Below are 11664 nucleotides of genomic sequence, written 5' to 3'. Positions count from 1 at the left end.
AAAGAGATTAAATATTGTTTTTCGGTAATAATCATTTGGGTAAAAGGCATTTGCATAATTGCACCTTTTGCTTTTACCTTGCACTTTAATTGGAACCCTACTAAAGTAACCAATACCACAACATTATTCCCTCCAATCCGGAATATATATATTTTTCGATTGAATATCTAATAATGCTAATAAGTGTCCTAAAAGCTTTACTTTATTTTTAAAAAATAGTATCTACTTTTTTTTTTTTTTTGGGGTTACAACTTACAATCTAAAGGAAATTATTAACATTATTAAAACAGCATCATCGAGGCCCAAACTCGCATAACTCAATCGTTATCTAAAAACATAATAAGCTTTATTTTTAAAAAATAGTATCTACTTTTTTTTTTTTGGGTTACAACTTACAATCTAAAGGAAATTATTAACATTATTAAAACAGTATCATCAAGAGGCCCAAACTCGCATAACTCAATCGTTATCTAAAAACAATAAGTCTCAATCAAGGTTATATCCTTGATTTATGTCCCTTTTTTTAGATGCTAATAAATGTGTACATTTTACTTTAAATGTTGTACACTTTAATGTTATTAGACAAAATTGTCCCTACTACATTCTTGTTATACAAAATTACCCTTACACCGTTATAACACCGTTAGTTTTAACTCCATCATTATTACCCTACACCTATATTTATCATATCTTTTTCCTATTCTTTAATTGTCATTTTATTAAAATTATTATATAATTAATTTAATGGTTGATTATATTTTAATTAAATTTCTATGAATGGTAAATCATATATGTGTGTATAAAATACATATATTATTTGTGTATATATAATTTGTATTATACATTTTAATTATTTGTATTTATTAATATTTTAATATTGGGCATAAGTTTTCGCGCATCGCGCGTACAAAATACTAGTAGATTAGATAAATGTTCATCTTGTGAATAGGTCTTAAAGTTCATTATCAGTGTACTGTATATTCATTTTTTAGATTAAGTCTATATTGCAAAAGAAACTCCATGGTCCCCAGTATAATTTGCATACATTACTTTTGAAATATTTCTTTTTATTTTTTTTGCCTTATATTTCATTTGTCGTATTTTACGTATTATGTTTATTATTAATCGGTCAAACAAACTTTTATTTCTTTAGTCGTATTTTACGTATTATGTTTATTATTAATCGGTCAAACAAACTTTTATTTCTTTAGTTGTTATTAAAAACATTTTAAAAATACTTTTTGAATTAAGCTTTTTTTTTTTAAGAAAAAAGGATTAATTAGGCCCTTAAACTTTACCTAAATTAAATTAAGTTCTTAAATATTTTAAAATTGCAATTAAACACATCACCATTGTATTTTGGTGCAATCGTAGACATTAATCCATGATATAGATTACCTGAATTTTAACTATGGGCTTAGCCCAAAGGCTTAGAGGCAAAATTGGACACGGGCCCCGTGGTGCTCATTGCCAAAAAGACCAAAATGGGCTGTCCCATTATTGGAAAAGTCCAAAATGGGCCGACACCCTAGAAGGCAAAGTATATCATCAATATTTATTGCGTGGAGGGTTAAAAAATGACGTCGTTTTGCGTAAAAAAAAATGTTCACAACACGTAGCAACATATATTTTTATAACTTATAATATACATTATTCTAAAGTATAATATATATTATTCTAACTCATAAAATGCATTATCTTATCCAGAAGTTTCATTATTCTAACTTATAATGTACATTATTATAACTAATAATAATAAAATTCAACGACATTGTTTTAGACCATGGTCCACACAAAAATTTGCTGTATATTATGGATTAGGATCTATTTTGTATTGTATACCTTGATTCAAAATAACCTTAAGACTATGTGTGTAGCAATTGATATATTTTGTAACTGCAATTGACGATATATATGTTTGTCAATAAATTGAAGGCACATAATGTGTTAAATACAAACACATAATATTGTAATTATAGATATTAACTGCAAATACAAAATATGTTGTTTGTAATTATCATGTTATGTGTTTATGATTAAGTTGTTATGTGCTAGAGTCAGTAGTATTAAAAAAAAAAAAAAAATATAGAAAAGCATTTTGCACATAACCCCTAAATTTCGTAGACATGGCAATTAACACCTCGAGGTTCTTAAAATACGCAGATGCACCCTTGTTAGTTTTCTCTTTCGCTAAAACCCTACGTAAACGGTAAACCCCTTGTCGGAATTTTCAGAGAACCCCATGGCAATGGAAAATCAGCGAGAGCTCCCGGACGCAGTACGCTTCAACGAGAAGTCAGACATATGCAAACAGCTTCTCGACCGCTACGGCAAGTCCTCGGCGGCGCAGCATAGACACCTCTGCGCCACGGCCGCCGCCACCCGCTCCATCATCCAATCCGAGTCTCTTCCCTTAACTCCTTTTTCCTACTTTGCCGCCACTGCTTCCACTCTCTCTGACTCCTCCAACTTAGATTCCGATGCCTTGGTTGCACTCTCGTCGTTTCTGTCAATTGTTCTTCCTTTGGTCCCCGAGAAGGCGATTGCCCCACCCAAAGCCACCGATGCCGTTGGAATGCTGGCGGCGGTGCTGGAACGGCAGCCACTGGACGACGCCGCGGTGGGGAGTTCCAGCGCTAGGGCATTGGTCAAGTGCCTTGGGATCCTGTTGGGGTTCTGTGATTTGGAGGAATGGGATTCAGTTAAATTAGGATTGGTGACGCTCTTGAAGTTCTCTATTGATAGGCGTCCGAAGGTCTTTCTCTTTCTAATTAGACTCGCAACAACTCCTGAAATATTATACCTTCTTTTCTTGTCTATTATCTAGTCTGTTGAAATTTGATAAACTATGTTGATGGTATTGCCAGGTCATTTATAGGTTTGTTGGTTAAGAATATTAGTTGCTGTATTTATTCAAAGGGGTTCCAGTTTCATTGTTTCTGAGTTTGATGCTAAACTTATTCACAATATGATTTGTGACATTCTGTTGTGGGTCTAATTTTGTTTCAGGTGAGGAAATGCGCTCATGAGTGTGCTTTAACAGTTATCAAGTCACTTCAGTCTTCCTCTGTGATTAAAAGGGCTAGTAAATTTGTGTACTCATTTGTTGAAGGTCACATGTCATTGGCAATAAAAATGAGTGCTCCAGAAGCAGTTGATGGATTTAAAGATGATTGCCTCTCAAAATCTGGACATCAAGAAGTGCTTCACACATTAAACTTGATGAAAACTATTGCTCCATACCTTTCTGTCAAAGTGCGCCAAAAAGTATTGACACATTTGTTGAAGCTAATGAGCTCCCGTAACTCAGATTTGACGAGACATGTTTTTGATAATGTTGGAGTGATATTAGACACTCCAAAAGTTGAAATGGTAGCTCCAGATTCAGAAAATATTTTAAAGTTACTTGTTTCATACATGTCTTGCTTGGAGAACCCTACTGACAATATACTGGTTGCTGCAACCTTGACAAAACAAATTATCAAGAAGCTTTATGCCAGTGAAATAAGTGGATGTTCTAGCCATCTAGATTTGGTTATTGGCTCCATTACCGGTATTACTTCTCATCTGTTGGTAATGCTGTCTAATCTTGTTTTATAGCTCATTAAGAGTTACTGAAGCAACATACTAGTCTGGTGGCTGGTTTTCTAGCTTATTTAACGTTATCTGACTTATTTTGTTTCTACTTGGATTTTGAGCAAGTATATTGCATAACTTATTCTTACATTATTCAGTGTTTTTTAAGATTTTGTTTTGTTTTTGTTAATTTGTTTTTTTTTTTTGTTTTTGTTTTTTTTTGTATTTTTTGTTTTGTTTTGTTTTGTTTTGTTTTGTTTTGTTTTTTTTTTTTGTTTTTTGTTTTGTTTTGTTTTGTTTTGTTTTTGTTTGTTTGTTTTTTGTTTTTTGTTTTTTGTTTTTGTTTTTATTGTGCACATGTCATGCAACTACTAATTTGCCCATGTTCTTTAGGTCTTCTCACATCTGAAGCTACTGCTCTGCCAGCTTTACATATCTTGAAAGAGTTGATCGAACTGCATGCTGATAACGATAAATTATCATCCATCAAAAAACAGATGGTAGATGACAATGATGCTGACAATGCTACCAACAATCCTGAATTTGCAGCTGTGAAATCTATTTGTTCTGTCTTTAATAATTTGCTTAGGAGCTCTGATGGAATCCCCAATGAACATATTCTACGGATTGTATCTGTTTTGTTTCTTAAACTTGGTAATTTGATTTCTACTATGTTTTGTGGAGTTTATATATTGATTGATTATGCACTCAACATATGGCTGAAAGTTGACTATTAGGACAACCATTAGTGATAACTAGTCAGTAAAACACTAAGTAATTATGAAAATAAAAGAGGACTTTGGTAAAATTTGTTAAGCTATGTTAATCAAGATACTGAATTAATATGTTAGGAAGACCAGCACTCTCTATGTGATAAAGGAGGTGCATCATGACTCAAAATAAAATAGGGAGTGTTGCTTTAAAAATAAAAGCAAGTAGGGCCAAGTTTCTTAGCAATAAAAATTTCTTGATACTCTCTGTTTTTCATGCATGATTTCAGGCGAGATATCATACTTCTCTATGAAAGATATACTACTAAAACTTGCTGATTGGATGAATGTTTCTTCTGGTGTTAATGGTGCTTCTAAAACAAAATACGTAAGCTCTCAAGTAAACCTGTATTTATTTCTTTTTTAGAGTTGCAGGGAAGACATTTCATTTATTTACTGCTCATTTATTGAAAGCTTTTGCAACTTCCTTTTATTTATTTATTTTCTTCTTTCTTACACATTTTGTTTGGTACTTTTCTTTTTTCCTATTCTGGAATTAACAATTAACTGCTATGTCTGTGTGTGCCTATCTAAATCACAGTAATGCAGGCAATTGAAGAGTTAGTCTGAAGTTTATGTCTTTTCTTTTGTATTGCTTTTCTGTTTTTTGATCTTACAAAATAACATCCTTTATCTTGTTATAACTTCTTCTGTTCCTTTCTTAAATGGTTCTCCATGTTTATTACGCTATTTGACTTTACTTTATGATATGATCTAGCTGTTGAGTGGAATTAGAATTGCCAAGACTAGCCTACATATTCCAACTATTTTGTTACACATCAACTTATATTATTTTAAATCCGAATTATGTTTTAGATTGTTACATAGAGTATTCCTAGGCCAAGGATGCTATTGAGAAAGCTCTGGGCCATACTAAAATATTTTTTACTGTGTCAAATACAAGTATGTTATTGAGACATCTGTCACATTTTATCCTCTGGGTTCTTGATTGACATCTGCTTCTTTTTCTTTGGTATGTCCAGCTTCAAGAGTGTATTGGATCTGCCACTATTGCAATGGGTCCAGATAAATTACTTGCACTGCTACCAATCTCTGTCAGCGTCAGTGATTATTCTTGCTCCAACACTTGGCTCATACCTATTCTAAGTAAATATGTTATTCAATCAACTCTAGCATTCTTTATGGAGCACATTGTTCCACTTGCAGAATCTTTTCAACAGGCATCCTTCAAAGGTATATGAGTTGCTTAAATTATAAATTCATTTTTAAGGATATCATATAGGGTTTTATTATTCCATCCAGATTAGTTGAAATGCAATTATTTCTTTAGAGCTTCATTCTAATAGTGTAATTGTCTCATGTTTTGTTCATAATTTTTATATTTCTTCTAAGACAATTGACTATAAAGAGGTGCCTTTCTCTAGCTTTCTTCATTTTTCACCAATTGTTTTCATTCTAATTATCTGATTTATGAACACAATTGTTGCACTCTTTAGATCTTTTACCTATATCTGGAATTTGATCTCTGCTATTTGCCAGTTAAAAAGTCAGTAATTGGGCAAGAACTGCAGGCTTATGCCCATGACTGCTGGGGCTTGTTGCCTGCCTTTTGTCGTGGTCCCACTGATATTCACCAGAATTTCAGTGCTTTGTCTAAACTTCTGATTCCATTTCTCAAGAAGGATTCCTTTATTCTTGAAAAAATTGCTGCATCTTTGAAGGTTAGTCAAAAATTGTGTGTATTGGTTGGTTTTCCTTACACCCCATGTTTCTTCTTTTACTTGAAGTTTCTATGCCCTTCCATGCAGGAACTGGTGAATCAAAACAAGAATTTAGATGCACACTGTTGTATCCCTGGAGCAATTAGAGTACTTCTCGAGAATGAGGAAAACAAAGATTTTGCAACGGACTTCAAAAAGAAGTGTTCTTATTCAAAAAAGGCTGCAGAAAAAAATATTAGGGCTATGCGTTGTTGCTCTAAGGAACTGCTTCAGGCTTTAACAGATGTCTTAATAGATTCATATCCTGAGACACATGAATATCTGAAGGTCTTCAGTTATATATCTTTCCCCATGTGCAACACATCTTATATTTTCTGCATTTATGTTACTTTCTTCATAAACCATAGAACTTCCACTGTGGCTTTGATTTCCAAATATATTGAACTGCCAAATAAATAACATTCTGCTGGCAGTTGGGGCTGCTTATTCCTTAATAGACAGGCTTATATTTTCAGATGTATAACCTATTTACTTCAATTACATGTAACTTGGTCTATTAACATGACATGAAGTTATATGCTATTTTGCCACATTGGGTACATGAAAATTTCCTTAGATGATAGTTCTGTATGCTTATATGGTTGTAGCAGGGTGGAGCCAATGCCTTGATTACATGCTTGGTTATTTTGAAACTAGTTACATAGGATGACTTGACTTGTACGCTTCCACGAAGATTTTGAAATTATGTACTCTTCCAAGGAAAAAAAAGATCTGACATCTTTAGGTCCATAGATGATTCTAGTTCACATAATTTTTTATTCTTTTCTATAAAAGTATTTTGTTCCTCCTGCAACTGTATTGAATTGTTCCTTCCTTTCTTCTAACAATAAAAAAAATCTCAGGAGGCAATTGAATGCTTGGCATCTATCACTGATTCAGAAACTATTAAAAATATACTTATTTCTTCACTGGAGAGGTTCGGGCTTGCAACTGGCACAGAAGCATGTGAAATGCTTGAAGATAGTTCCAATTGTAAACCTGACGAGGGAGAAGGTGGTGTTACCTCTATTCAAGAAGATGCTAATAGGTACCTATCGTCAACCTCTTTTAACTAGTGAAGTGGAACTTTTATTGGTTTTCTTATTTTTCTTTTGTTATTCATGAAGACTGCTCTTTTCTAGTGTTTTTATATTTAATTTTGATGTTGGTTTTTACTTTAAAAGTTTTAAATGACTTTCATATTTGATATCATTCATCACATCACAGCGGTGCACAATACATTAAAAATATTTTTTTCTAAAAAAACTCTGCGTTATAATTGTTGTGAGGCAAGCAAGAAGTGCAATGTAACAAGGTTTAAGAGAATAGAATTTCATTGCACTATTAAGAGACGGGTTCTTTTACAACATACCCCAAAGACTTTTACCACATACTTAGCAATGAAGATGGCAGCTAAGGTCCACCATTCCCTAGTCCCATCTACATCCTATTGCTATTCTAGCCAGGGTTTAACAAAAGCCTGTTTAGTTATACCTTGTGTGATAGTAAGTTAATCTGTCAGTTGATCTTTTTAAAATGCTTTAATCATAAGTTCTTAGTGATTATTTATTCTTGTATTCCTTTTTAAAGTCTCTAAGTTAGGGAATTTTTTGTGTGAAGGTGCCTGATACTGGAGCTGACATCATGTCTTATTGAGGGAGCTAATGATGATCTCATTCTTATTATTTTTAGCATTGCTAAGCGCACTTTTGAGGTATATTTTTTTTTTTTTGCCATGCTAGATGTTATCTATTATATTTTGCTAGCCCTGGTCAGTATTGATTCCTGAACCTCATACCTTTAGGTGAATGATGAGATTGTCCAGGCTGAAGCATATAACATCCTCAGTAGAATGCTCGAGGTATGTTTTGTAACTGGAACCCCTTTTCTTTTTGGTATGACTAATTGACTATCCTAGTATACTCATTTTTCTAATGAAATGTCAGAAACATCCTTGGTTCCGTTCTTTGCATTTCGTTCAATCGATGGAATTATTGATTGGTGTTAAGTCTCCAACTAACATCAAATCGCTTACCAGTCGATTTTCCTGCTTTAAAACCTTGCTGATTCATGCAGTTGAGGTATGCACCAAACTTGACTATTTCTTTGGGTAACATTCTCATATTGTAGCATGTAAATTCTGATAACCTTATTTATTCTCTATTGCTTCTTTCAGGAAAACATGGATGAGGAGAACCCACAAGTTTTTTTAATTCTCAATGAGATTATACTTGCCTTGAAAGAAGTAAGAACTTTTAAATGTAGTTTACGAGCCCGGTGTTAAATTTTAGCTTACCTAGATGTGGTATGAGAGCGTATCACTTTATATATTCCGGTTCTTTATTTAGAATTATGATGTTGCTTCAAATTTTGGTTGTTTGTTAGAAAAATGTTTTCATCATTTAAAAGATAATCAGAGTATGGGTCAAATAATCAGTTTAGTGAAACAAAGAAAAATGGTTTCAACATAATATTTAAAGCTTACTGGGTTACATAAAACAAGCTTGCTGTGTTGGAGGACTTCTTCTATTATTATTATTATTATTATTATTATTATTATTATTATTATTTATTTTATTTTATTTTATTTTTGTAAGTCAATTGTAATTGTTGATAAGCTGAGTAATTATAATTATTATTATTATTTATTTTATTTTATTTTTATAAGTCAATTGTAATTGTTGATAAGCTGAGTAATATGGGGGTATCATTTGTATGCAGTCCAATGAGGAAGGTAGAAAAATAGCCTATGAGGTTCTTATTGGGATATGTTCATACCTGCGGAACTCGTCGTCGCCCATGTCTCATGAATCTTATAAAAACTTCATCACTATGGTAATTCTTCACTGTCCATGTTTTGGATTTGAGATTTGTGCAATTTGTGGAATTTTCTTGCAATTTGTCTGGATTTTAACATATGGATTTAATTTGCATTAATGCTTATTAATGATGGGTCAAAATTTTAACAAAGTAAAAAGGTTTCTAGCTTTACTTAAAATGCACTTGGCATTAGTATTCTGCTAGGTTTCCAGTTTTGTTTTGGGCATAGATTAGTAAGTTTTGTTTGGCATGTAGCATTTTAGTGTATAGATGATATATATATCTTTTCATTTGTTGATTAACAGTATGACCTTGATACGCAGGTTATGGGTTACCTTTCCGGACCCTCCCCTCATATAAAAAGTGGTGCAGTTTCTGCACTTTCTGTCCTGATTTACAATGACACAGATATCTGCCAATTAGTACCTGATCTAGTCCCTTCAGTTCTTACACTGCTGCAAAGTAAAGGTGTTGAAATTATAAAAGTGAGTGAATCTTGCTCTTCCACCATGTACTATCTCCCCTCCTTTTTTTGTTTGTATGTCTGAATAGAGGATTTTGGGCAGGCTGTTTTGGGATTTGTGAAGGTATTAGTATCAAGCCTTCAATCAAAGGACCTGGAAATTTTCCTTCCAGACATTGTTAATGGAGTTCTACCTTGGTCGTCTACTTCCCGTCATCATTTCAGATCAAAGGTTTGTGTTGTCTATGTTTATGCATACCAATAATTGGGGTAAAATGGTGGAAGAGAATAGAGATAGCGACATAGCAGGAAATTTGACTTGTGGGTTCTTTCTGCGTTCTGTTCATTGTAGTCTGTCCTTGAAACCATTTTATTATTCAAAATTCAGAAACAAGGTTTGTTAGTTTCTTCAGTACCTTCGTTAATCTGTTGATATGCTTGCTTTGTCTCAAATTTAGGTCAGTGTTGTCATGGAGATCCTTACAAGAAAATGTGGTACTGCCACTATCAAGTCAATTGCAACTGAAAAATATGGGAACTTTCTCAAGACTATATCTGAGGTATTCTTCTGTTCTCTTCATCTCAACACTTAATAGTTTTTGAGTTTTGGTAGTCTTAAAGTGATGCCTGGGATTGATATCACAATCTGTTGCTTTATGAATGCTATAACATGCTGCTGCTGTATAATGGGATGGTTGTTTTTACTCCCATTATCTTTTTCCATTTTGTGTGGTCAAAAGAGCAATCAATTTTGTATGTATTATCTGGTGCCTTTTGGTGCAGAACCGTCATGGAAAAACGAGTTTTAAAGAAGCTGCAACCTCAACTTCTTCCAAGCTATCTTTCAAGGGGTCTGCATACCATCCTCTTGAAAAACTAGTTAACCCTTTCACTTCAATCAGATACTTTGCTTAAATCAAAGATTTGAATTAACTTGGATATTACATTATTGCTTTCAGGCAACAAAAGAGGGGTCATGGAGAGTCGAGTAATGTGCAAAAGGATGAAAGTAGTTTGGGTCCCAGGAAGCGGAAGTGGGAAAGGAGACAAAAAAGTTTCAATGGTAACCTTCCTGAGGAAGCATCTTCATTGGGAACTAGAAAACGGAAGAGAGATTTCAATAAGAAGACAGATCTGTCTACCAGGAAAAGTGAGTCTTCTGGTAGAAAACTAGTGAAAAGAGCTGGAGAATTGGGTCCTGCCAAACAGAAAGGGGGTGGGTCATCACCACACAGAAACAGCAAGAAGAGGAATTTCAGCCAAGATGCCCGTGCTGGGAATACAACTCCAAGAAATAAAGCCGATAGTCAACACCCTGATGCTGTCTCCAACTTCTCAAAGCACAACAAGTTCCAAAAGACACGACAAAAAAGACAGTAGATGAGGACAGGAAGACCAAACTCGTCTCTGTGAATGCTTAGTAGATGAGGACAGGAAGACCAAACTTGTCTCTGTGAATGCTTTAAATGAACGGAAAATTTGAGCAAACACTCTCTACATATTACTTTCAGAAGGAACCAAGAGCCAACCAACACCGACACGTAATATGTTGCATGGTTTTCCTTGTGAATTGCAGAGGATATGTTGCACAGCACGCATTGAATGTTAAAGGCAAGGAATGGTTTTCAGTTCAGGATTCTCTGGCAACATGTTGCAAACTGAGCTTTTGGCAATACAGTTTTCTCTTGAATGCAACAGATCCTCAGTTATCCATTGCAGACAGATAATCAAATTCTTATTAGTTATCTAGGTTTTATAATGTTATCTATACTTGCATATTTAGCATTTTAGTATTCGTTATTTTTTTTTAAAAAGTTTATTATTCAAAAAATATCCGTGCATATGTGGTTCAAGTCTTTGGGGTGTGTTGTAAAAGAACCAACCTCTTAATAGTTTAATGAAATTCTATTTTTCTCAGTTCTTTCTTGACACGCTCACACGCAACAATAATTATGACGAAGTTTATTTTATTTTTTTTAGTAACTAGTATTTTCACCCGTGTGATGTACGGAATTGATTTATAATATATTAAAAATGTTTGGCCCGTGTAGAGAAATAGTATTTGTTATAGTATTTTCACTCGTGTGATATCTTGAGGTACACTTATATTTTAATATTTAGTAAGTATAACTATATTATGGAAAAATTCACCTCAGAATAATGGAATAAGTACTTGAGTGTTTGTTGGTTGACCGTAGAGCGTTGATATTCTCTGCACAAATAACAACGTATTAACCATAGCCTTTAAGAGTTTTTCCTTATTCTGTGGGATAGGTCGGAGACAGAGACAAAAACAGACACTATTACTAAACAA

At 33.5% G+C, this 11664-nt stretch overlaps 1 protein-coding gene across 1 annotated transcript; it reads left to right on the top strand.

Annotated features, from left to right (window-relative positions):
• Positions 1-2166: 2166 nt before the first annotated feature.
• Positions 2167-11267, top strand: LOC116030382 (RRP12-like protein). Its single transcript, XM_031272612.1, has 18 exons — positions 2167-2755; positions 3010-3553; positions 3970-4230; positions 4577-4674; positions 5330-5540; positions 5847-6028; positions 6116-6355; positions 6931-7115; positions 7688-7781; positions 7872-7928; positions 8014-8148; positions 8244-8312; positions 8789-8902; positions 9211-9372; positions 9454-9582; positions 9809-9910; positions 10134-10201; positions 10310-11267. Exons 1-18 carry the CDS (start codon positions 2243-2245, stop codon positions 10728-10730), a joined length of 3585 nt encoding a protein of 1194 aa, XP_031128472.1. The 5' UTR covers positions 2167-2242; the 3' UTR covers positions 10731-11267.
• Positions 11268-11664: the final 397 nt, after the last annotated feature.

This window comes from Ipomoea triloba, chromosome 9 (genome assembly GCF_003576645.1).
Source record: "Ipomoea triloba cultivar NCNSP0323 chromosome 9, ASM357664v1".
NCBI lineage: Eukaryota > Viridiplantae > Streptophyta > Magnoliopsida > Solanales > Convolvulaceae > Ipomoea > Ipomoea triloba.
Note: the sequence above shows the minus strand (reverse complement) of the source record. Positions and strands in the feature narration are given on the sequence as shown.

Bases quoted from the DNA above. Each gene is read 5' to 3' on its own strand.
- LOC116030382 (XM_031272612.1), top strand. From the start codon at position 2,243: ATGGCAATGGAAAATCAGCGAGAGCTCCCGGACGCAGTACGCTTCAAC. The intron at 4,231-4,576 runs GTAATTTGATTT...GCATGATTTCAG, and splicing joins TGTTTTGTTTCTTAAACTTG to GCGAGATATCATACTTCTCT. The intron at 9,911-10,133 runs GTATTCTTCTGT...CTTTTGGTGCAG, and splicing joins TTCTCAAGACTATATCTGAG to AACCGTCATGGAAAAACGAG.